The 24,297-nt window shown below is 32.8% G+C and overlaps 2 protein-coding genes across 7 annotated transcripts; both read right to left on the bottom strand.

The window, feature by feature from the left end:
- Positions 1 to 7,295: 7,295 nt before the first annotated feature.
- LOC110668008 (putative disease resistance RPP13-like protein 1) lies at positions 7,296 to 12,681 on the bottom strand. Of its 5 annotated transcripts, none has more exons than XM_058150978.1 (3): positions 8,550 to 12,681; positions 7,874 to 8,027; positions 7,296 to 7,781 (listed from the first exon to the last, which is right to left on the bottom strand). In XM_058150978.1, exon 1 carries the CDS (start codon positions 12,558 to 12,560, stop codon positions 8,625 to 8,627), a length of 3,936 nt encoding a protein of 1,311 aa, XP_058006961.1. In that variant the 5' UTR covers positions 12,561 to 12,681; the 3' UTR covers positions 7,296 to 7,781; positions 7,874 to 8,027; positions 8,550 to 8,624. The 5 variants fall into 5 exon arrangements, with proteins under 5 accessions (XP_058006961.1, XP_058006960.1, XP_058006959.1 ...); XM_058150977.1 differs by having other exon boundaries at positions 7,296 to 7,721; XM_058150976.1 differs by lacking the exon at positions 7,874 to 8,027 and having other exon boundaries at positions 7,296 to 7,721.
- A 5,461-nt stretch (positions 12,682 to 18,142) lies between these two features.
- On the bottom strand, positions 18,143 to 23,673 carry LOC110654697 (putative disease resistance RPP13-like protein 1). Of its 2 annotated transcripts, none has more exons than XM_021810788.2 (4): positions 19,536 to 23,673; positions 19,225 to 19,329; positions 18,809 to 19,124; positions 18,143 to 18,661 (listed from the first exon to the last, which is right to left on the bottom strand). In XM_021810788.2, exon 1 carries the CDS (start codon positions 23,559 to 23,561, stop codon positions 19,611 to 19,613), a length of 3,951 nt encoding a protein of 1,316 aa, XP_021666480.2. In that variant the 5' UTR covers positions 23,562 to 23,673; the 3' UTR covers positions 18,143 to 18,661; positions 18,809 to 19,124; positions 19,225 to 19,329; positions 19,536 to 19,610. The 2 variants fall into 2 exon arrangements, with proteins under 2 accessions (XP_021666480.2, XP_021666475.2); XM_021810783.2 differs by having other exon boundaries at positions 19,225 to 19,388; positions 19,536 to 23,672.
- Positions 23,674 to 24,297: the final 624 nt, after the last annotated feature.

Below are 24,297 nucleotides of genomic sequence, written 5' to 3'. Positions count from 1 at the left end.
CCAAGATAAACCTGCGATCAGGCTACCATCAGTTGAGAATCAGAAATGAGGACGTGTCCAAAACGGCATTCAGGACAAGATATGGTTATTATGAGTTCTTGGTGATGTCTTTTGGACTCACTAATGCACCAGCAGCCTTCATGGACTTGATGAACAGGGTGTTCAAGCCATTTTTGGACCGTTTTGTCATCGTATTCATAGATGACATTTTGGTATACTCTCGGACCGAGGAGGAACACGTGTGGCACTTGAGGATGGTGTTGCAGACCTTGAGGGAGCACCAGCTATATGCCAAATTTTCAAAATGTGAATTTTGGCTAGAAAGCATCTCATTCTTGGGACACGTGGTTTCTAGTGAAGGTATTCAAGTGGATCCCAAGAAAATTGAAGTCAGATGGCCCGATTGGCTTAGGCCTACAACGATCCACCGAGGTGCGAAGTTTTAGGTCTAGGCTACTATAGGCATTTTGTGCAAGATTTCTCCAGGATAGCGGCTCCCCTAACTAAGTTGACTAGAAAGAATGTTCCATTCATTTAGACAGATGACTGTGAGGAGAGTTTCCAGAAGCTCAAGGAGTGTCTAACCACTGCCCCTGTGTTGACACTACCTATGAGTGGTGAAGGATACACCGTGTACTGTGACGCCTCCAGAGTTGGCCTAGGGTGTGTTTTGATGCAGAATGGAAAAGTAGTGGCTTATGCTTCAAGACAGCTGAAGAGGCATGAGCAGAACTACCCACCCATGATTTGGAAATGGCGGCTGTAGTCTTTGCACTAAAAATCTGGAGACACCACCTGTATGGTGAAGTGTGCGAGATATACACCGACCATAAGAGTTTGAAGTACATCTTCCAACAGAGGGATTTAAACTTGAGACAGAGGAGATGGATGGAGCTTCTGAAAGACTATGATTGCACCATCCAGTATCACCCTGGGAAGGCCAATGTTGTAGCAGATGCTTTGAGCAGAAAATCTTCTGGCAGTTTGGCGCACATTTCAGCAGAGAAAAGGCCGTTGATTCAGGAAGTACATGAGTTGATGGATCAAGATTTAATCCTAGATCTTTTCGATGAGAGGGTATTGTTAGCTCATTTTTCAGTGAGGCCAGACTTGCGGGACAGAGTTAGAGTTTCCCAACACAGAGACCAACAATTGATGAAGATCATAGAAAGAGTACAGCAAGGTGAAGGTGGTGAGTTTGGATTTGCCAACGATGGCGCCCTAGTGCAAGGTTCTAGGATATGTGTGCTCGATGTGGACAACCTCAGGAATGAAATCATGCGAGAGGCACACTACACACTGTACAGTGTCCACCCAGGTTCCACCAAGATGTACCATGATGTGAAAGATAGCTATTGGTGGAATGGCATGAAGAAAGACATAGCAGACTTTGTGTCCAAGTGCTTGACTTGTCAGAAGGTGAAGTTTGAACACCAGAGACCGTCAGGGAAGCTGCAAGAGCTCCTTATCCCAGAATGAAAGTGGGAAATGATTACCATGGATTTTGTGACTGGGTTGCCTCGTACCACGCGAGGATATGATTCGATATGGGTAATTGTAGACCGCCTAACCAAATCAGCTCACTTCTTGCCTGTGAAAACTACATATTCTGTGGCACAGTACGCCCGACTCTACATTCGAGAAATAGTCAGATTGCATGGAGTTCCGGCTTCCATAATATCTGACAGAGGGCCCCAGTTCACTTCTCGGTTTTGGAGAAAGTTGCAGGAGGCACTTGGCACACAGTTGAACTTCAGTACAGCTTTCCACCCTCAGACAGACGGACAGTCCGAAAGGACAATCCAAACACTGGAAGACATGCTTCGCATGAGTGTCTTGGATTTTGGAGGTCAATGGGATGAGCAGCTAGCTTTGGTGGAGTTTGCCTACAATAACAGTTACCATTCCAGCATAGGGGTGGCACCCTATGAGGCACTATATGGAAGAAAGTGTAGGTCTCCTCTGTGTTGGACAGAAATGGGGGAAGCGAAGGTGCATGATGTAGACCTGGTGCAGTACACTTCAGAGATGGTTCCCTTAATCAGGGAACGACTGAAAACAGCTTTCAGTAGGCAGAAGAGTTATGCAGACCCCAGACGGAGGGATGTGGAGTTTGCAGTGGGCGACTATGTATTCCTGAAGGTTTCTCCAATGAAGGGAGTCATGAGATTTGGAAAGAAGGGCAAGTTGGCACCTCGGTATATCGGACCTTTTGAGATTACTGATAGAGTTGGAGCAGTTACCTACCGGTTGGAGCTACCACCCAACCTTTCTCACGTTCATCCCGTGTTTCACATCTCTATGCTCATGAAATACATTCCCGATCCTTCTCATGTACTGCAACCGGATGTAATAGAGCTAAAAGAGAACTTGACGTTTGAGGAGCAACCTGTAGCCATAGTGGACTACCAAGTGAGACAGTTGAGATCAAAACAGATCCCTATGGTTAAGGTTTTGTGGAGGAGTCAGTCAGTGGAAGAGTGCACCTGGGAGTCAGAACGGGACATGCGTAGCAAGTACCCTTATCTGTTCAATGTATAATCATGTGCTTTATTCTGCCTTGTGTAAAAATTCGAAGACGAATTTTCTGTAAGGGGGGAAGAATGTAACACCCCAAAAATTTTAAATTTTATTATTTTATGAGCATTTTTGGTATTTTAATTTTATTTAAATTTTAGGAATTTTTTTGAGATTTTTCGGATTTTAAAAATCGGGTTCGATTTTCCGAAAATATAAACTTTGATGATTTAAAAAAAAATTAATTTAAAGACCACGTGGCAAAACTAAAAATATATTTGGAGTCTACGTATTTTTCTGAGTTTTCTAGAATTTTTTCAGAATTTTTGGACCTCGTTTTCGGTCCCGAGGCAGAGTAAAAATTCAAAATTTTGTATCTTGAATCGGACCGGCCGAATCGAACCGGACCGGATCGGACCGGCCTTTTCCTTTTTCTTCTTTCCTTCCCCGCGCGCGTCGACCTCTCTTCCTTCTCTCTCTCTTTTCTCTCTCCTCCTGCCCCTGCCGACCACCTCCTGCCACCCACGGTAGGCGCGCCTCCCAGCCTCCCGGCCAGGTGGCCGCTAAGCACGGAAAATGCGCGACTCCCTCCTCGCCTTGCTTCGACTTCCCCGGCCAAAATCCGGCCGATCCGGCCACCAATTGGACCGGGTCTTGTGTCTAAAATCATCTACTCGACGAGAGCTTTCCATAGACACCAAGAACACCGAAATCCATCGAGCGGTTTGTCCGATTTTTGCTCGGGAAGTTTTTAGCCCATTTCGACTTTTGGGCTAGATTTCTCGAAAACCGTAAATCCCACAAGAAAACCGAGAGTACCAGAACGCTCCACTCGTCGAGAGCTTCGCGGCGACATAAATTTCGAATTTTTCCGACACCGTTTTTCGGTGGGTCCCACGGAACTTCGCAGTGTTTTTCCGAGCATTTAATGAGCTTAGAAAATTCTGAAAAATTTATGTGCTAACCCCCGTGTTATGGGCTTCGTGTAGGTATCCTCAATTCGCGGAATTCGGCGGTTAATAAGATGCAGTGAATTTTCGGCGAACAGGACAGATTCTGGAAAAGTCTCCGAATTGGATCGAGGTTTTGGCTAGCCCCCCATTGTCAGACATCCCGAGCACGTTCCCGAAGTCGGAATCGGCGAAGGTAAACCCGAACCTTGCTTTTTCGTAATTTTCTAGTGCTTAAATAGGATTAAAAATCCATAAAATATTCGTGGTAGCTTAGAAAATTATGATTCTTTTTGCAATAGCTTAGTAATATTGCTAAGGACCGCGGGGCAAAGTTTTAGAATTTTTAGAGCTTATTTGGGCAGTTTTTGAAAAAATGGTTAATTATAAGAACCAAATTGAAATTTTACATATTGTGATGGATGATTGATTTGATGGGCCCAGGAGGGGCTGTGTGATGTGATTGAGCTGTGGATATATGGATTGTAAATATAGAAGTGTGTTTTGAGCCATTTTGCAGGTTGGGTAGGTCCTAGGTATAGAGGAGACTCTGCCGGATTTTCGGCACGACTTAGGACGTATTGGTCTTTTTCCTTGTTTGTATTGAGTCAAATTTATTAAATGATTGTAATAAAATTGTCAGGTGAGCGGAATGACCTTCTTCCTCCGCCCAGCCGCCTCAGTGACCACCGTCAAGTCTGTGAGTAAAATATTAATTTTAATTGTAATTTCGATATTATTATATGTTCAAGCATGCCCATGCATCACTTATATGCATATATCTATGTAGATAAACTCTAGGCACGATCTATGTTGCATTCATAACTGTTAGCGTGCCATGGATGTTGTTGTGGTAATTTGGAGCAGTGTGCGTGCGTTGGCGTGTGTGTGATGTGGTGTGGACTATGGATAGGACGGGTAGACACGGCTTGATATCTTCGCTGGGACTCGGTCCTTCGGGGTAGACACGGCTTGAGTTCTTCGCTGGGACCCCGATTTGGTTATTAAGTGGAAGTCCGAGCTGAGTTCTTGGCACGAGTTGGATTTAAAAGAGTCGTATAGGGGATCAGCTCCCATATATTATGATTGATGTTACAGGGTGCGTGAGTGCTCCAAATTACCTTTTTGCTGTTATGATGTGAAAATATTGTTGATGTTGCATTTCATTCCACAGGTTGCATTAGTTTTAGTTAGTTATAGAGATTATGATTAAAATTGATATTTTACTCTTTGAGTCGAACGCTCACTCCTGTTCAAAAATTTTTCCAGGCCACAGGAGGATATTTTTGAGGTTAACCTGCTTTCTCCCTCGCAGGTCGATTATTAATGTTTGTATAAACTTGTTAAATCTTAGAATTTCCGCATGTGTTAGAAATGTTTATTTGATTTGGGTCTGCAACCAAATTATTATTTTGGACCTGTAAACTTAATATTCTATGCATGTTTGATGGATTGGATGAGGGAACTGAGCTCCCATTTATTTTTATGCTGATGAGTATGTGGAGGGTGAGCTGAGCTCTCCAATTGAGTATTTATTGTGTTTACAGGTCGGGTGAGTCGAAAACTCCCCGTTGAAAAGTCCATTTTATGGCCGGACTCTGTCCGTTTGGTTTCTTAAATTTGGGCCCAAATGGGCCTTAGAGTTGGGATTAATGAACAGTTAGGCTTACTACGGGCCTCGGGGGCTTTAGGCTGGCCCAGGTTCTAGTGCCGGTCCGGCCTATAGGTTGGGTCGTGACAGTTTAATTTTTTTTAAAAAATATTAAATTGAAATGAATTATTTATTTTTAAAATTAATTATTATTTAGTCTCATATTATTATTAAAAATAAAAATGTAACTGAAATTACATTTGAAATATGCCAAATTAACCAACAGATTGAATCTAATCAGTTTGATTTAATTTAATTTCATTTTTTTTATTTAGTTATATTCAATTTTATTTACTATTAATTTCAGTGTTTCAAATTTTTAACTAAATTAAATCAACCGATGCTCATTTGTAGAGATAATTAAAAATTAATCAAACATCACCTAATTATATAAAAAAATTAAGATAAAATTAAGCAAGTTGGGCTTAGCTCAACCTAACACAATTTTTTATATTAAAAATATATATTTAATATGAATAATTGATATTGTAATTTTACATTAAAATTATTATTTTTTTAATTAAAAAAAAATATTAAGTATGTTGGGATAACTTCACTTTCATGAAGAACCCTTTGAAGTCTAGACTCAACTTGAATTTATGCCATATTTTGATGATAAGATTTATTTAAAAGTTAAATATCCAAAAAGATTTATTTAGAAGTTTAGATAAAAATTTAATTTAGTTCATTAATTAAAGAGAAGTGAGTTTTATCGGATATTTGATTTAATGATTAAATGCAGTTGATAATATTTATAATATATCAATTACAATTAGTTATCTAATTATCAATTATATACAATAATTAAATCAAATAAATCCTTAATTTTAAATTATAATTAAGAAAAATTTTATAAAAAAATGGTTTGTGATTTGAGTTATTTTTAAATAGGAATTTATGGTTTTAGTTTTGATAAATCAATACATTTGATTAAGTCTATTTATAAAAATGATAGAAGTACCCTAATATTTTTAATAATTGCGATATTATGAGTGTGCCAATGGTTATTTCGATTTCAAATTAAATTAAAAAAAATTAAAGTACTAAATTCATAAAAAATATTAATAAAATTGAATTGAATAAAAAAGATAAACTAAATCAAACCAAAACATTTTGATTCGATTCAAAATCGTCAATTTGTCATCGCTGCCCTCAAATGTTGCCGTTTTTAGCTTGTCGTCACCTTCCCGTTCCCATCTTTCTTAGCTCCCTTCCCCAAAACCAAAGTTCTTTAACTCAAAATAATAAAACAGAAATCACAAACACAAATCTTCAACGATTGAATAAATCCCACAACAATAATAACACCCAACAAACAATCCAGATTTGAGAGTCTGCGGGAGTTTGTTGGGATTTCAGTGAGACTGTCTTCAAGAAGCTGTAATGAGGGTGGCTCCTTTGACATTGAGGCTTTATCAAGTTAGGCTTCATTGTGATTAAAAGGAAGACTGAGGCCTGTTTAGTTAGGAGTTAAACGCAGCTGATAATTATTTGATAACGACTATTGTTAGTCATAATTGGTGGTTGATAATTAATAATAATTAATTTATATAAAGTATTCAATAAAAATATTTTTAATAATTATTGTTAATATATAAAATAATTAATAAAAATATAAATCATATAATTTATTTTATTATTGAAATAATTTATTAATTTATTATATTATATTATTTATTATTAAAATAAATATATAATTATTGATTTATATACACAGCAATATAGCAACTCATGGCGAGATGTTCAATTTTCCACGTACAAATTGTTTAATTAAAAAGAAAAGGATATCGACTAGAACCTCTAAAGTCCACAGACAAAAAATATATCCAGCAGCACATAGCAAATTGTGAGCTTGATTGGACGGATGAGTTAAGGTTATTTTTGTCAAACAATAAAAAGTTTCCGACGTTGTTTATCAACAACTATATATAAAGTTGGTGGAAAATATGCATAACAATAAATGCAGGCTCTATCAACACTTCACGATGTAAGCCTACAATCCAATTCAGATGACCAGTATCATAACTGCCTAGTAGTGTCGAAGATTAAATATATCAGGATTTTTGAATTGATGCAATGCTGGAAAGGTATGAGATTTTCAGATGAAACATATGCGCTTATAGTCGCATAAACAAGACATAAATAGATGCCATCTATGATAAAGAACCAGCACGATGGATTGTAAGGGGGGAAAACTTTCATTTTCCCGTGTAATGGATGCATGATAGTTTCTCTTTGAACCATACACTCACAATAAGTTGAGGAAGTTCAGATATCACATATATAGTAAATTAGGCATATTAAGCTTATGTACAGTCGAGCATAATTAGTAAATCTTCTCAACAGTTCAACTATTATGAACATGGACATTTTGCAAAAAGTAGAGTAATTCTGTCAGACTGGATGTAAACCTCATTTGTCAGTGGCCCCATGAATTGAAAAATAATTGGGCAAAATCTAAGTTCTTTAAGTTCTCATGAGAGGTGTCCCAGCAGCTGGGAGCTGGCCTCATTTTCTGCATTTTTCAAGCTCAGACTATCCTGAAATCCTTTCCATTCTTTTAAGCTCTGATACCCAGACCAGGATGATTCAGGCAGGTTCCCCTGTTAAAGGAAGTGATGGAACCATTTCATAATTCTATTTGTTGAGAGAATACTTGAATCCTACACAATATACCATGTAAAATATTACTCAATTTGGGGTTAAAATGACATCTTCCAGGGCTGGGGCCAATCTAGCTTAATCAGAAGCTTACCTCTAAACATAAGCAAATCAATAACGGTTGAACTCTAGATGGATTGGTTCTTAACTGTTTACATCAACTCTAAGCTCAATCCAAATTCCCTTTTTGCTGAAACCAAAAGGTGACATGCATAGTTCATTAGTTCTTCAGGCCTCCCAAATATGACCTAAACGAAAAATTTGTTATCATTAGAACCAAAGTTAGGCAAACAATAAAAGGAGTCTACACAGAAACTTAATGATGAAGAACAAAAGTTGTCATGATTAAACATCTGTTAACCAAAATTTCGTATGCAATAAAAGGATTTCAAGAAGAAACATAATGATGAAGAATAAAAGCTGTCATGAATGAACATCTGTGTATCCAGTCCTGCCATTAGCAAGATGTAGCATAATAACTGATCTGCAGTCCAATTGAAGGATTCTTCATCAATAGAGAAATTTTCACTTTTGCATGGTCAATTAGCAGTTTAGCACCAGATAAACATAATATAACTATGACTATATGACCATTTAATGAATTACAGGTACTTCTCTAAAATTAAAAAAAAAAAAAAAAGTTTATTTTCTTATGTTTGAAACACCATACAACTGAACAGAAGTGACTATTAGTTTCAATTTTAGGCCAAAAAATTGCTCCATATCAAATACAATATAGGCTGGAAGTCAGATAGTGTAAGGAGAAATACCTCATTTGTGGAGTGCCTTCGTCCTTCATCATACCGTCTTTGTTTCTTGAGGCAGAATCCTATCTGGATTTTTATTTAAGAGACGTCAAGATAGGGAATATTAGCAATAAAGGGCCAATACTTTCCTTTCTTTTTTGTGCAACGTTTCTGCAGAAGAGGGCACCCTGTGATACACAATAATCCAAGTGTGGCAAGAAGGCCCTCTTTTGGCAAGGATCGGAGTTTAGGGCAATCCCATATCCATAATCTTTCAAGTGAGGTGAGGTTGTGAAGACCCCTGGATATGGATTTCAGATTCTCAAGACGTTGGACTGAAAGACTGGTGAGGGAAGAGGGAAGCAGTTTTCCCTCTTCATCTGGAAAGGAAACCATATCTGTACTAGGACTTGTACCTATGATTGTTAAATCTATAAGTGAGGAGAGTCTTTCAAGTCTCCACTCTGACACTGGCTGTGTCAGATTCTTGCATTCACAAATTACAAGATTGATTAGGTTTGGGGGCAAACCCTCTTTTGGAAACGACACCAATCCTCCACAATTCACCATCTCTAGAGATACAAGAGATTTCAGATTTTGCATCTGATTAGGTAGTGACTTCAAATTCTCACAATATGCAATGGAAAAAGAGCGAAGATTGGGGATGGCCAATCCACTTTCTGGGAAAGACTCTAACTTGGGAGAGCCGAATATTACTAATGTAGTGAGGTGAGAGAACCCATCATCAAGCGACTCCAATAATTGTGTTGTCCAATAGCAAAATTCAATACTCTTAACTGAATGAGGAAATTCACCAACTGGAAGGGATGTAAGAGACGGACATCTCCTGAAACTCAAATTCTCGAAATAAGTTATCTCATTGCCAGTATTACTGACTTGCATAATCCTCTCCGGCACGGACTCCACAGAATCACAAAATTGAATATGGAGACTTTTAAGACTACAGGGTAAACCTGCAGCTGGAAATGACACAAGTTTTGGACAAAAAATGATGCTCAAATTTCTGAGAGATGTGAGGCTGTGCAGCCTATATGGCAGATTCTCTAATTCAACACAATTGCTTAAGCTCAAAACTTCAAGATTATAAGGCAAAAGCCCTTCCTCTCTTGTTACCAATGACACGAGCTTTCTACAGTCTCTGATCCGCAAATTGCTCAGACAAGAGAGCTTGTCCAAATTAGTCAAACCATGCCATAAGTACATCAGTTCACCGCAATCATCAATCACCAGATCTTCAAGTGCCACCAAGGCCTGTGTAACCATTTCATCTAAACTTGCAAGGCCAGAAATTCTCTTAATTTCTAAGGTTGTGAGGGATGTTAGATCAGACACGCTTCTGAGAATCATCTCTCGGCATTCTTCAACATTCAGTTTCTTGAGTGAAGGAAGACAGCTAGGCAGTTTTCCATGTAACTTAGGACAATTAATTATTGTCAGTTCATTAAGTTTTGGAAAATTTCCAGCAGCCTCTTCATTACGACCATTAGAACAAGCCCAGTGCTTCAACTCCAACATATTCTCAATTTCAAGAGTCTCCAGAGATGAAAAAGGCTGTAAAGAAGAAGAATTGTCCCCATAAAACTCAACACCCACTTCTTTCAATCCACCCATGCCTTCTATTCTCAGCTTTCTAAGCTTGGGTAATCCCCCCATTGGTGGTAGTGCCATTATATTTCGGCAATTGCAGAGCTCTACATCTACCATGTTTGTGAATGAGGGATCTCCTATCCATGATGGGAATTTCTTGCCACCATAAAATTTAACTGAAAGCTTTCCCAGCTTTTGATGAGGTTGTAGAAAGCTGAGTACCAGTAGTTGATCCTCATCACTTCGTACATCATGCAAGTTCTCAGTCCATCCCATTGCCAATTCATCAAGACCCTCCTTCTTCTTTAGATCTGCGAGCTTTGCATCTTGAATGTTTACCACATTGTGTAGCCCCTCAATTTGAAGCTGCCCTTCTAGATTAGGAAATTTCATCAAATCTCTTATTCCAAGTCCATTGCCTTCTCCCACAATAAACTTAGACAATGTTTTTAGATTTGTCAAATTGGCCATCTCCCGTGGCATCTCTTGCAAACAACTTGTACCACTAAGATAAATGTGCATCAAGTTGATCAAATTTCCAATGCCTGCAGGCAACTCACTGAGTTTGTGACACTCTTGTAACTTCAATGTCTGTAAGTTCCAAAGATTACCCAGTGATTCAGGTAATCTTTTGATAGAAGTGTAAGACAAGTCAAGATATCGTAAATGTTTCAAGTCACCAACTGAACCCGGCAGCTCTTCAAACTGATAACCAGATAGTGATAGCACCCTTAAACGTTTCAATATAGGTACCAAATCATGCACCACATCATTAGCTAAATAGTTATACGGCCATAGAGGTTTTGGTAGTGCTAAGAATGTTCGTAAACTATTCATTTGGTAGAAAATTTCAAACCTTTGGAAGATATCACGTGAATAACAAGTGAATGCAGAATGGCGAACTTTTGAATAGGACTTTGTGCCCTTCGACTTATCATCCAAATTAAAACATTCCTCTCCGCTAACAGATTGAGCTAGGTCATTAATTAAGTCATGCATTACGTACCGTGATTTATTGCTACCAGACTGTTGAAAAAAGGATCTTAACAATAAATCATGGAAACATTCACGACCCTTCTGTTGTTGCAGAAATCCCTCTGCCATCCATTGTCCAACCAGCTCATTCTCGTCGAATTCATAATCTTTTGGAAAAATAGCACAGTACGCAAAGCATCTTTTCAAATGCGAAGGAAGGTGATGGTAGCTCAACCTCAATGCCGGAATAATGTCAGTTTTGTCTTCCCAAATATCACTACCCAACACTTTCTCCCACATAGTATGATTTCCTTCACCTCGTAGAACACCTCCAATCGCTTGAGCTGCCAAAGGCAACCCTTTACATCTTTTGACAATTTTTTCACCGATTGCTTGCAGATCCAAGCGCTCATCAAAATTTTTTGCTCCCAAAGCATGTTGGGCAAAGATAGACAGACAATCATCATATGACAACTGCTTAAGAGGATAAGATTGAACAAAACTCATCATCTGCGAAACACGTTCATTACGAGTTGTGACAATAATTCTACTTCCTTTTGCCCCATACTCGAAAGGACCACGGAAGAGATTCCAATCTCCATACTTCTCATTCCAAACGTCATCTAGGACGATCAAAAATTTCTCCTCCAACAGCATTTCCTTCAATTTTACTTGAAGAAAATTCAAATCTTTGCCATCATAATGTCCACCAAACCAATGGAAAATTGTTTGGGTAATTCTGAAAACGTCAAAATCATCACCAACTAAGACCCAAGCCGCTAAATCAAAGTTCATTTTGGCTTCATTAAAGACAAGCTGAGCTAGAGTTGTCTTGCCAAGACCTCCCATCCCAATTATGGAAATAACGGAGACTCCTGCATCACTTGATTCATCATTCAAACATTCAAGTATCGCCTTCTTATCTTCCTCCCTCCCAAAGACCTCTTCTTTATTCACCACAGAGGTTGTTGGTCTTCTTTCCCGTACTCTACTGCTCCTATCACCAGCAATAACTCTCAGATCCAGCCGATTTTTCTGTGACCTGATCTCTTCTAATCGGGTAGTAATTTTCGCTATCTTGGAAATCATCTTAGCATTGAACTTCAACCCAACACAAGAAGCAGGAATGAATTTTCGTACCTTACTTGCACCAGCTTCCAACTTGCGTCTTCGAGCCTCGAAGTCAAACTCATCAAGAATGTCCTCCACGTCGTAAGCCAAGTCCCTGAGCTTGTTTGCCCATAGCTTCACTAGTTGGTTCGTCATCTGCTGCTCCTCTGCATCGTCAAGCACCACATAAATTTCCTCCAAAATGTCCTTCCATTTGTTGAGTTCATTCAGGACTTTTCCTTCGCGGGCATACTTAAGCAAGTCCTGGGAAGCCAACTGATCAAATAACGCCGTAAACACAGAAGTGAGAATAGCACCTCCAGTGGTAGTCACAATTTCCATGGCAGATATCAGAGAATCAATTTCCTGCAGAAACTATGAGTTCAAGAAACGGTCAAGAGAGGAAACTCTAATAAAATAAAATCTTATCTTTTTCAACTGGAGGTTATGGATTACGTTTTGAAACCGGCGGTTGGTTGACCCTTGTATATGTATATAACTTTATTATATAATTTCTCCCAGCAAAGAATTTCTCCTGCAGACTTGCAAATAGCAAGCTTTCAACGTCTTAAGGCCAAAAGGTCAGATTTTCATTTAATGGGTGTTGAAATCTATATATATATATATATATATATATATATATATATATATATAAAACAAACATATTTTTTTCTCTATTATGTAAAATATATATATAACAGATATTTTTTTTTTTCTATAAAATTTTAAAATTTTCATATTTATATCACATAACAATATTTAAAATAATTAAGTTATCTTCTGATTTATTACATAAGATTTTAAAACCAATAAATTTATACTAAATGATAATACTAAATTGAATTTATTATATTATCATATATATTAATTATATTACTATATATTTATATCTCTATATATAAAAAGTAAGAAAGTTTTCTTTTATTATTGTCACGTGACACTCTAAATTTTAGTATTGTCACGTGACATTTACTATATAAAAATTATTATATTTTATAATTATAATAATTAATGTAATTAATTATTATTTTTTATATTAAATATTTAATTTCATTTTTTATTTATTTATAATTTTCTTTTAAATACCTTTACTATTATCACTATTATCATAATTTTTTATATTCTTTATAGTATAATTAATAAATAACTAATATTAGTATTAATCTTATTTTATTATTATTTAGAAAAATTATATATATATATATATGCACACCCACCCCCAATTAAAGTTTTATTTTTCATTAATTAATTATATAATTTTTTTAAATTATGATTAAATTATTAATTTCCTAATTATACATATATAAGTTATAAATTATTTAATTATTACACTTTAATACTATAATAAATAGCTATTGCTATTGTTGTTGTTATTATTATTATTATAAATACCTAAAAAGTTCAATTTAATTAGAGAAATAAAAAATTAAGAATTAATTAAACTAATTTATTAATTTTATCTAATAAAAATATATACTAATTTTATATGTATTGCATTTTCACTTTCTGATAAAGAATCGGTCCATATTTTTATAAAACAATTTCAAGAGGAGGTAAGGTTTTAAATCTATCATATTTATATCAATTGGTAATTTTTAATTAAATTTATTGATGATTATTTTGCTATATTTCGTGAAAGTTATAATATATAATTATTATATAATTTAATTTTCTAAATACAATCCTCTTTTATATATATATATATATATATATATATATATATATATATATATATATAATAATAATAATAATAATAATAATAATAATAATAATGTATTTACAGAGAAATGACATGTAACACTTTCCTTTTAAATATCTTTACTATTATCATTATTACAATAATTTTTATCGCTAACTAATTAAAAATAACTGATATATTTCACAAATTTATAAATTTCTCTTTTAAGAATTCTTAAATTTTTTGTTATTTCATTTAATTATAAAAATTTAAAAATTATATATCTTAAAATTAATAAAATAATTTAGAATTATATTATAAAAATTATCACATAAAGTTAAATATTTTATCCTATTATCACATGGAGTTAAAATAATTTATCCTCTCTTTTTTATATATTTAATAGATTTTAATTTACCTTAATTTATTTCATTTTAACACGTGTTTAATAAAAATATATTTTTAATTATATATTAAAAATTATATAAATAAAATGAATTATGAAAAAGTGAAATAAAATTTTATTTTCATAGTAATGAAAAATAAGAAATTTTTGTAAACATTCAATTTTCATTATTTTTTTTATATTCTTTATAGTATAATTAATAAATAATTAATATTAATATTAATCATATTATATTATTTTATTATTATTTAGAAAAATTATATATATATATATACCTGCCCGCTCGAAGTTTTATTTTTTATTAATTAATTATATAATTTTTTTAAATTATAATTAAGTTACTAATTTCTTATTTATGCATATATAAGTTTCAAATTATTTAATTATTACACTTTAATATTATAATAAATAGTTATTATTATTATTATTATTGTTATTATTATTATTGTAAATACCTGAAAGCTTTAATTTAATTAAAAAAAGGAAAAATTAAGAATTAATTAAATTAATTTATTAATTTTACTTAATAAAAACATATACTAATTTTATGTATGTTGTATTTTCATTTTCTGATAAATAAGTGGCCCATATTTTTATAAAAAAATTTCAAGAGGAGGTAAGATTTTAAATCTATCATATTTATATAAATTGATCATTTTTAATTAAATTTATTGATGATTATTTTTCTATATTTCCTAAAAGTTGTAATATAGAATTATTATATAATTTAATTTTCTAAATATAATCCTCTTATTTATATATATATATATATATATAGTAGAAATGTATTTACAGGAAAATGATATGTAATACTTTCCTTAAAAAATTAATATCATCTTTTATATTAATTACTATTTAATTTTTTTATTCTTCTTTTAATTATCATTATTATTTAAATTACTACATTAAAATTTATGATTTAAATTATTATTTTTTTAAAATTTAATTTTTTAAAAATTAAGATATTTTGTAATTAAATACAATATTTATAAATTATTTATATTATTTTGTAAATACTAATTATTATTTAATTTTTAATTCTTCTTTTAATTATTATTATTATTATTATTATTTATAATAGTACTTTAACATTTATTAGTTAAAATATTATTTTCTTTAAAATATAATTTTTAAAAAATTAAGACCTTTTATGATTAAATATAATATTTAAAAATTATTTATATTATTTTTTTATAAATTCATTTATATAAAATATTATTTATCACATGTTACGTTTAGTTATAATAATAATAATAATTTTAATAATAATAATAAGAAAAGGTAATTAATGACCATTAATTTAAGGAACATTGACTATTAATTTATGATTTCGTAATTAATTATAAAGACTCTCCTTTATATTAACTATTATTTAATTTTTTTTATTTCTCTTTTAATTATCATTATTATTTATAATATTACCTTAGTATTTATATTCAAATTACTATTTTTTTAAAAAAATTAAAACATTTAGTAATTAAATGTAATATTTATAAATTATTTATATTATTTTATAAATATTAATTATTATTTTTTTAATTGCTCTTATAATAATAATTATTATTTATAATAATACTTTAATATTTATGATTTAAATTATTATTTTTTTAATTTTAATTTTTAAAAATTAAGATATTTTATAATTAAATATAATATTTAAAAATTATTTATATTATTTTTTTATAAATTCATTTTTACAAAAACATTATTTACCAAATGTTATCCTCTATAGTAATAATAATAATAATAATATATCATTGATGGCCATTAGTTTAAAAAAAAGTTAATTATTAATTTATTATCTAATAATCAACTATCATATAATTCAATTTTAAATTATTTCATATCTTTAACAAATATTTTTATTGCATTGTTATATTTTTTTATTATAAAATCTTTGTTAAAAATTTTGAGGGACAAAAGTGTAGTCTATATAAAAAGTTATAAAAATAAAATATATAGATTTGACTTATTTATAATTAGTATATATTATTTTTTATGTTAATAATTTAATATTCTTTTTATTTTGCTTTCCTAAAATTAATTAATACTTATTATTATTGTTATTATCATCATCATCATTATGACCAACTTATGACCATTTAATTGAAATGGCCAAATAAATAAGAAACATTTTACTTTTAAAAAATTGAATTTAAAAGTTTTTGTTACCGTTTTTTAATTTAATAATATTTAGTTATAAATTATTTTTTATTTAAATGATTTTTATTTATTTGTCAATATATAATATCATATGAGATTTTTAATATACATTAAGTACTCTTCTTTTACCAAGTATTTTTATTTAATCCAAATGTGCTCAAATTATTTTTTTATATTTTATTATTTCTTTTAAAGTTATTAGTTATCATTCTCAAAATTTATTTATTTAAATATATCTGATTAACATTTATTTAATTATTAACTTTTTAAATTTTCTTATTTAATATTTCTTAAACTTTGAATATCTTATATCATTATAATTATATATCGAATATAATTATAATTAATATTTTGATTATCTATATTTTATTATAATTAATTTTCATCAAAATTATTTTTAAATTTTAATTAAATATCTATATCTTAGTGCATAAATTATTTCTTAACTATATTTTTATATAGAAGTAGAATTTTAAAGATAAATTACAAATATAATAACATTGAAAATTTAGCTAAAGATGATTAAAAACAATTAAAGTTATAATATTATAATAATGAAATCTACCTTTTGAAAAATAGTATGTATTTATAGTATTTATTTTAATAATAGAAAATTATGAAATTTTAAAATTATAACTTTTATGAAATGTATTTATTTTATATTACAAATTTATGTAAAGTGATAACTATTTTTGTCAAATAATTATTTTATAAAAAAATTGAGATTAATAAAAAAATTTATATTTAGATGTAGTAATTTTAAAAATAATATAATAGAATGTTATTTTTAATTAATAATAATAATATATATTTTCATTATTACTAAAATTAAATAATTCAATTCATCATTAGCCATTTGATAAATTTTTATTATATAAATAACAAAAAATATTATATTTATACATTTTTAAAATAATATTATTTTCTCATTAAAATTAATGTATTTTCTATAATTTATAAAAAATAAATATCAATTTACATAAATTATGAGAAAAAATATAAAAATTTTATGAAATTTAAATTATTTTTAAATAAAGTGCTTTAATTACATTTTAAACAAAATAACCATGAAAATTACTCTTAATAAATGTATAAAAAGAATTAAATAGGTATTTTAATTAATTATAACATAAATTAATTAAAAATTTATTATTATGATAGGTAAAAATTTATTCAAATTAAATTAAATAAGAAAGAATTTTTAATTTAAACTTAATTTTATAGTAATAATTTATTTTATTTAAAATATAATTAAAAATTAAATTAAAAATTAAATTTATAAATTACCCTAGCATGGTTATTATGCTAGTTTATTATGTATTATAGTATAATAGTCAAAATGGACCCTTATCCTTTTCCATTAGCAAAATCCATTGTCTATCCACTCTAAAAAGGACAAATGGAAATCTACATTACAGTCTCTTTTGAAAAGAAAATTTATTCTGTAACTATATTTGTATATTTATTCATCTTTTGGGAAAAAAGATTTAAGAAATCAAGAAAAGAATTTTTTTCATTTAGTGGAAGATGTTGATTTTGCTAATGCCCAGTTCACAAAAACTCCTTGCTAATTGATTTTGAAATTGTACATATAATTGGACATTCATACATTCTCATAAACTAAGGAAAAAAACCAGATGACCGTGGTTCAGCATCAAGATTACAGAAGAAAGAAACGTTGAATCATGTAGCAGAGACCAAGGGCCTCCAACCACAAATGCAGAACTTTAATTCCATGATGGGTGATTTCAGTTGCAATAAAATTTGGAATTACATACAAGATATACTCCTCAGGTTGCATGGTCTTTCACCAAGCAAGCCCCACAAAGGGCATACACTTTGAACACTAAACCCTGAGCTTTCAAACTTTCAAAGTAAGGCAAATAGAGCAACATCATATGAATACAAGCCTTGAAATGTCACGACACAACCTAGCAGGAAAAGGATTGTCAAACACAGATGTCTTTTAAGGTTCTTTGCCAGCTTTTATATTTAAGATGACTATGGCTTTGGATCATTAAGCGCACTGAGAAGGAATTTTGTGGCTCCAAGTTTTCAGCTAGAATAACTTGTTCATGTAACTTCACAACCTTGATGGGATTTCCCCGTTTGCCTTGAGGAATTGACAGGCAGTAAAAGAGGTATTTCATGTCTCACAACAATGGAACTAGGCTCAAAATGTACGCTGAAAATTGCCTGCAAACAGAAAAGATACACCAGTTTCTGAAAACCTGATAGTAGAAAAAACTGTTGCTGCATTTCCATGAATCAACATTCTTTTTTTTTTTTGAATTCATTAATTCAAAACTAAAGCAGACCATCAAAAGATGAATGGGCGCATACCTTAATATCTGGGTAGATGCCGCTTCTTTTGCTTTACCTATCATCATACTAATTGGCAACCTCATTTGTGACTGGCCCCAAGAATTGAAAAATAATTGGCAAAAATCCAACTTTTTTAAGTTCTCATGACAGGTCTCCCAGCAGCTGGAAGCTGGCCTCATTTTCTGCATTTTTCAAGCTCAGACCATCCTGAAATCCTTTTCCATTCTTTTCAGCTCTGATGACCAGTCCACCAGGAAGAGTCAGGCAGGTTCCTCTGTTAAAGGAAGTGATGGAACCATTTCACAATTCATGATGTTGAGTGAACACTTGAATCCTATACAATATAATATGTAAAATATTAGTCAATATGGGGTTACAAAGACATCTCTCAGAGCCCAGAACAATTTTTTTATTTAGCTTAATCAGAAGCTTACCTATAAAGATAAGCAAATCGATAATGGTTAAAGACCGATTGGTTCTTAACAGCTGCTAGCAAGCGTCAATGACATCAACTCTGAGCCCAAACCAAATTTCCCTTGCTGCAACCAAAAACCACAGCTATGACTTTGGATCTTTGTAACGAATTACAGGTTCTTCTCTATAAAAAAGAGAAAATGTATTTTATTATGTTAGAAACACCATACAACTGAATGAAAGTGATAATTAATTTGCTTTTTTGGCCAAAAAAATTTATACATATCAGATACAATACAAGCTGGAAGTCGGAGAGCGTAAAGAGAAATACCTCATCTGTGTTGTGCCTTGTCCTTCATCCTACCATCATTGTTTCCCGAGTGCAGGATTCTATCTGGATTTTTATTTAGATGTGAAGATAGGGAATATTAGCAATGTCGGGCCAATATTTTCCTTTCTTTTTTGTGCACCGTTTCTGCAGAAGCGGGCACTCTATGATATGCAATTCTGCAAGGGTGGAAGGAAGGCCCTCTTTTGGCAAGGATCGAAGTTTAGGGCAATAGTTTATCCGTAACTGATCAAGTGAGGTGAGGTTTTGAAGACCCCTTGATATGGATTTCAGATTCTCAAATCCACCGACTGCAAGAGAGGTTAGGGAAGAGGGAAGGAGTTGGCACTCCTCATCTGGAAAGGAAACCATTTCTGTACTTGGACTTGTGCCTCTGATTTCCAAATTTTGAAGAGAGGCGAGTCTTTGGAGTCTCCACTCTGACATAGGCTGTGTCAGATTCTCGCAATAAAAAATGGAAAGATAAATTAGGTTTGGCGGTAAACCCCCTTCTGGAAACGACACCAAACCTCCACAATTTCTTATCGCTAGAGATACAAGAGATTTCAGATTTTGCATCTGATTAGGTAGTGACTTCAAATTCGCACAATCTTCTATGGTGAAACGGCTAAGATTGGGGATGGCCAATCCACTTTCTGGGAAAGACTCTAACTTGGGAGAGTTGCGTATTACTAATTTAGTAAGGTGCGAGAACCTATCATCAAGCGACTCCAATAATTGTGTTGTCCAACAGCAAAATTGAATGCGCTTAACCGAATGAGGAAATTCATCAACTGGAAGGGATGTAAGAGATGAACATCCTATGACACGCAAATCCTCGAGATGAGTTCTCTCATTGCTAGTATTACTGACTTGCATAATGCTCTCTGGCATTGACTCTAGAGAATCACAAGATTGAATATGGAGACCTTTAAGACTGCAAGGTAAACCCGTAGCGGGAAAGTGCACAAGTTTTGGACAATAAGTGATGCTCAAAATTCTCAGAGATGCGAGGCTGTGCAGCCTATTTGGCAGATTCTCTAATTCACAACAACCCTCTACGCTCAAAACTTCAAGATTACAAGGCAAAAGGCCTTCCTCTTTCGCTACCAATGACATGAGCTTCCAACAGCGGCTAATCTCTAAATTGTGTAGACAAGCAAGCTTATCTAAATTAGTCGAATCTTGCCATAAGTACATCAGTTGACTGCAACCACAAATCACCAGATCTTCAAGTGCCACCAAGGCCTGTGTAACCACTTCATCTAACTTTGCAAGCCCAGAAATACTCTTAATTTTTAAGGTTGTGAGGGAGGTTAGATCAGGCACGCTTCTGAGAATCATCTCTTGGCATTTTTCAATATTTAGTTTCTTGAGTGAAGGAAGACAGCGAGGCAGTTTCCCATCCAACTTAGGACAATTAATTATTGTCAGTTCATGAAGTTTCGGAAAATTTCCAGCAGCCTCTTCATTGCGACCATCAGAACAAGCCCAGTGCTTCAACTCCAACATATTCTGAATTTCAAGAGTCTCCAGAGATGGAAAAGGCTGTAAAGAAGAGGAATTGTGCCCATAAAACTCAACACTCACTTCAGCCACTCCACCAATGCCTTCTATTCTCAGGTTTCTGAGTTTGGATAGTAACCCCAGGGGTGGTAGTGAGATTATATTGGGGCAACTGCAGAGCTCTACATCCACCATGTTTGTGAATGAGGGATCTCCTATCCATGACGGGAATTTCTTACCACCATAAAATTTGACCGAAAGTTTTCTCAGCTTTTGATGAGGTTGTAGAAAGCTGAGTAACAGTAATTCATCCTCATCACTTCGTGAATTTTGAAAATTATTAGTCCATGCCAATGCCAATTCATCAAGACCTTCCTTCTTCTTTAGATCAGCAAGCTCTGCATCTTGAATGTTCACCACATTTTGTAGCCCCTCAATTTGAAGCTGCCCTCCTAGATTAGGAAATTTCATCAACTCTTTTATTCCAAGTCCATAGCCTTTTCCCACTATAAACTTAGACAACGTTTGGAGATTTGTCAAATTGGCCATCTCCCGTGGCATCTTTACCAACCTATCTGTACCAATGAGATCAATGTGCATCAAGTTGCTTAAATTGCCAATGCCTGCATGCAACTCAGTGAGGTTATAACACCAGCGTAACTTCAATGTCTGTAAGTTCCAAAGGTTACTCAACGAGTTAGGCAATCTATGGATACCAGAGCGATACAAGTCAAGATACCGTAAATGTTTCAAGTCACCGATTGAACTTGGGAGCTCTTCAAATTGATAACTAGACAGTGATAGCACCCTTAAACGTTTCAATGTAGGCACCAACTCATGCACCACGTTACTAGCTAAATAGTTTCCCCAATATTTTGGTAGTGCTAAAAACGTTCGCAAACTATTCATTTCTTTGAAAACTTCAAACCTTTGGGAGATATCATAGGGATAGCTAATGAATGCAGAATGGCGAACCTTTGAATATGAATTTATGCTCTTGGACTTATCATCCAAATTAAAGCACACTTCTCCACTAACAGAATGAGCTAGATCATTAATTAGATCATGCATTACATACAGTGATTTATTGCTAGTAGACGGTTGAAAAAAGGATCTTAACAATAAATCCTGGAAATATTCATGACCCAAGGCTTCCATTTGCTTCAATTCCTGCTGTTGCTGAAGAAATCCCTCTGCCATCCATTTTAGAACCAGCTCATTCTCATCAAATTGATAATCTTTTGGAAAAATAGCACAGTAAGCAAAGCACCGTTTCAAATGAGAAGGAAGGTGATGGTAACTCAACCGCAATGCAGGAAAAATGTCAGTTTCTTCTTTCCAAATGTCACTCCTCAACACTTTCTCCCACACATTATGATTTCTTTCACCTCGTAGAACCCCTCCAATAGCTTGCGCTGCCAAAGGCAACCCTTGACATCTTCTGGCAATTTTTTCACCTATTGCCTTCAGATCCAAGTGCTCGTCAAAATTTGTTGCTCCCAAAGCATGTTGGGCTAAGATAGACAGACAACCATCATATGACAACTGCTTAAGAGTATAAGAATGAACACAACCCATCATTCGCGAAACACGTTCACTACGAGTTGTGAAAACTATTCTACTTCCTTTTGCCCCATGTTGAAAAGGACCATGAAAGAGAGTCCAATCCCCATACTTCTCATTCCAAACGTCATCTAGGACAATAAAAAATTTCTTCTCAAGCAGCCTTTCCTTCAAATTTTCTTGAAGAAAATTCAAATCTTCGCCATCATAATGTCCACCAAACCACAGGAAAATTGTTCGGGTAATTCTGAAAACGTCAAAATCATCACCAACTAAGACCCAAGCCGCTAAATCAAAGTTCATCTTGGCTTCATTAAAGACAAGCTGAGCTAGAGTTGTCTTGCCAAGGCCTCCCATACCAATTATGGAAATAACGGAGACACCTGCCTCACTTGATTTAGCATTCAAAAATTCAAGTATCGCCTTCTTATCTTCCTCCCTCCCATAGACCTCTTCTTTATTCACCACAGAGGTTGTTGGTCTTCTTTCCCGTACTCTACTGCTCCTCTCACCCGCAATAACTCTCAGATCCAGGCGATTTTTCTGCGACCTGATCTCTTCTAATCGGGTAGTAATTTCCTTTATCTTGGAAATCATCTTAGCATTGAACTTCAACCCAGCATAAGAAGCAGGAATGAGTTTTCGTACCTTTCTTGCACCAGCTTCCAACTTGCGCCTTTGAGCCTCGAAGTCAAACTCATCAAGAATGTCCTCCACGTCGTAAGCCAAGTCCCTGAGCTTTTCTGCCCATATCTTCACTAGTTGATTCGTCATTTGCTGCTCCTCTGCATGATCAAGCACCACATAAATTTCCTCCAATATCTCCTTCCATTTTTTGAGTTCAGTCAGGACTTTTCCTTCGCTCGCATACTTGAGCAAGTCCTGGGAAGCCAACTTATCAATCAACGTCTTAAAGACAGGAGAGAGAATAGCACCTCCAACATTAGTGGCAATTTCCATGGCAGAGATCAGAGAAAGAATTTGCTGCAGAAACAATGAGTTGAAGAAGAAACAAGAGAAGAAAACCCTTATCAAAAACAATAAAAATCTTATTTTTACGTGAAATTTCCAAAATTTTAAAGTCTATCATTTACACACTCTGTCTCCCACTCTCTTTTATATTTTTCTTTTCACTATCTCTGTTCTTATTTTTTTTTAATTTTTTCTATTATATATTATGACAAATATAAATTTATTTTATATTTATTAATATATTATTAACTAATTTATTTATTTTTTTATTTATTAAATATAATTAATAAATACATTTCAATTATAAAATTATAAATCATATAAAATTTAAATAAATTTTACATTTTAACTTATATCATCAAATTTATGAATTCATAATATCAAATTTAGGAATTCATAAATTTTACTTGAAATAAAATTTATTTCTATAATTAAGAGTGATAACAAATGGGATCAATAATATGATATAAATTAATGAATGATATAATATAAAATACTTATTTTATAATTATGTTTACAAATTTTAAATGTTATATTTTAAGTAAATAAAATAATATTAAATATTTAAAAATTATTAATTAAAATTCCGGTCCGGAAAAGACAAACGAAAAATCTATATTACAAAATTTTTCTAGAAAACATTAATTACAAAAACGCCACCATTTGGATCTGGGAAGGGCCGAGCACTAGGGCCGATTAATTTGATAAATTAGAATGAATTTCA

The sequence above is a fragment of the Hevea brasiliensis genome, chromosome 8 (assembly GCF_030052815.1).
Source record: "Hevea brasiliensis isolate MT/VB/25A 57/8 chromosome 8, ASM3005281v1, whole genome shotgun sequence".
Lineage (NCBI taxonomy): Eukaryota > Viridiplantae > Streptophyta > Magnoliopsida > Malpighiales > Euphorbiaceae > Hevea > Hevea brasiliensis.
This window is presented reverse-complemented; position numbering and strand designations above follow the sequence as displayed.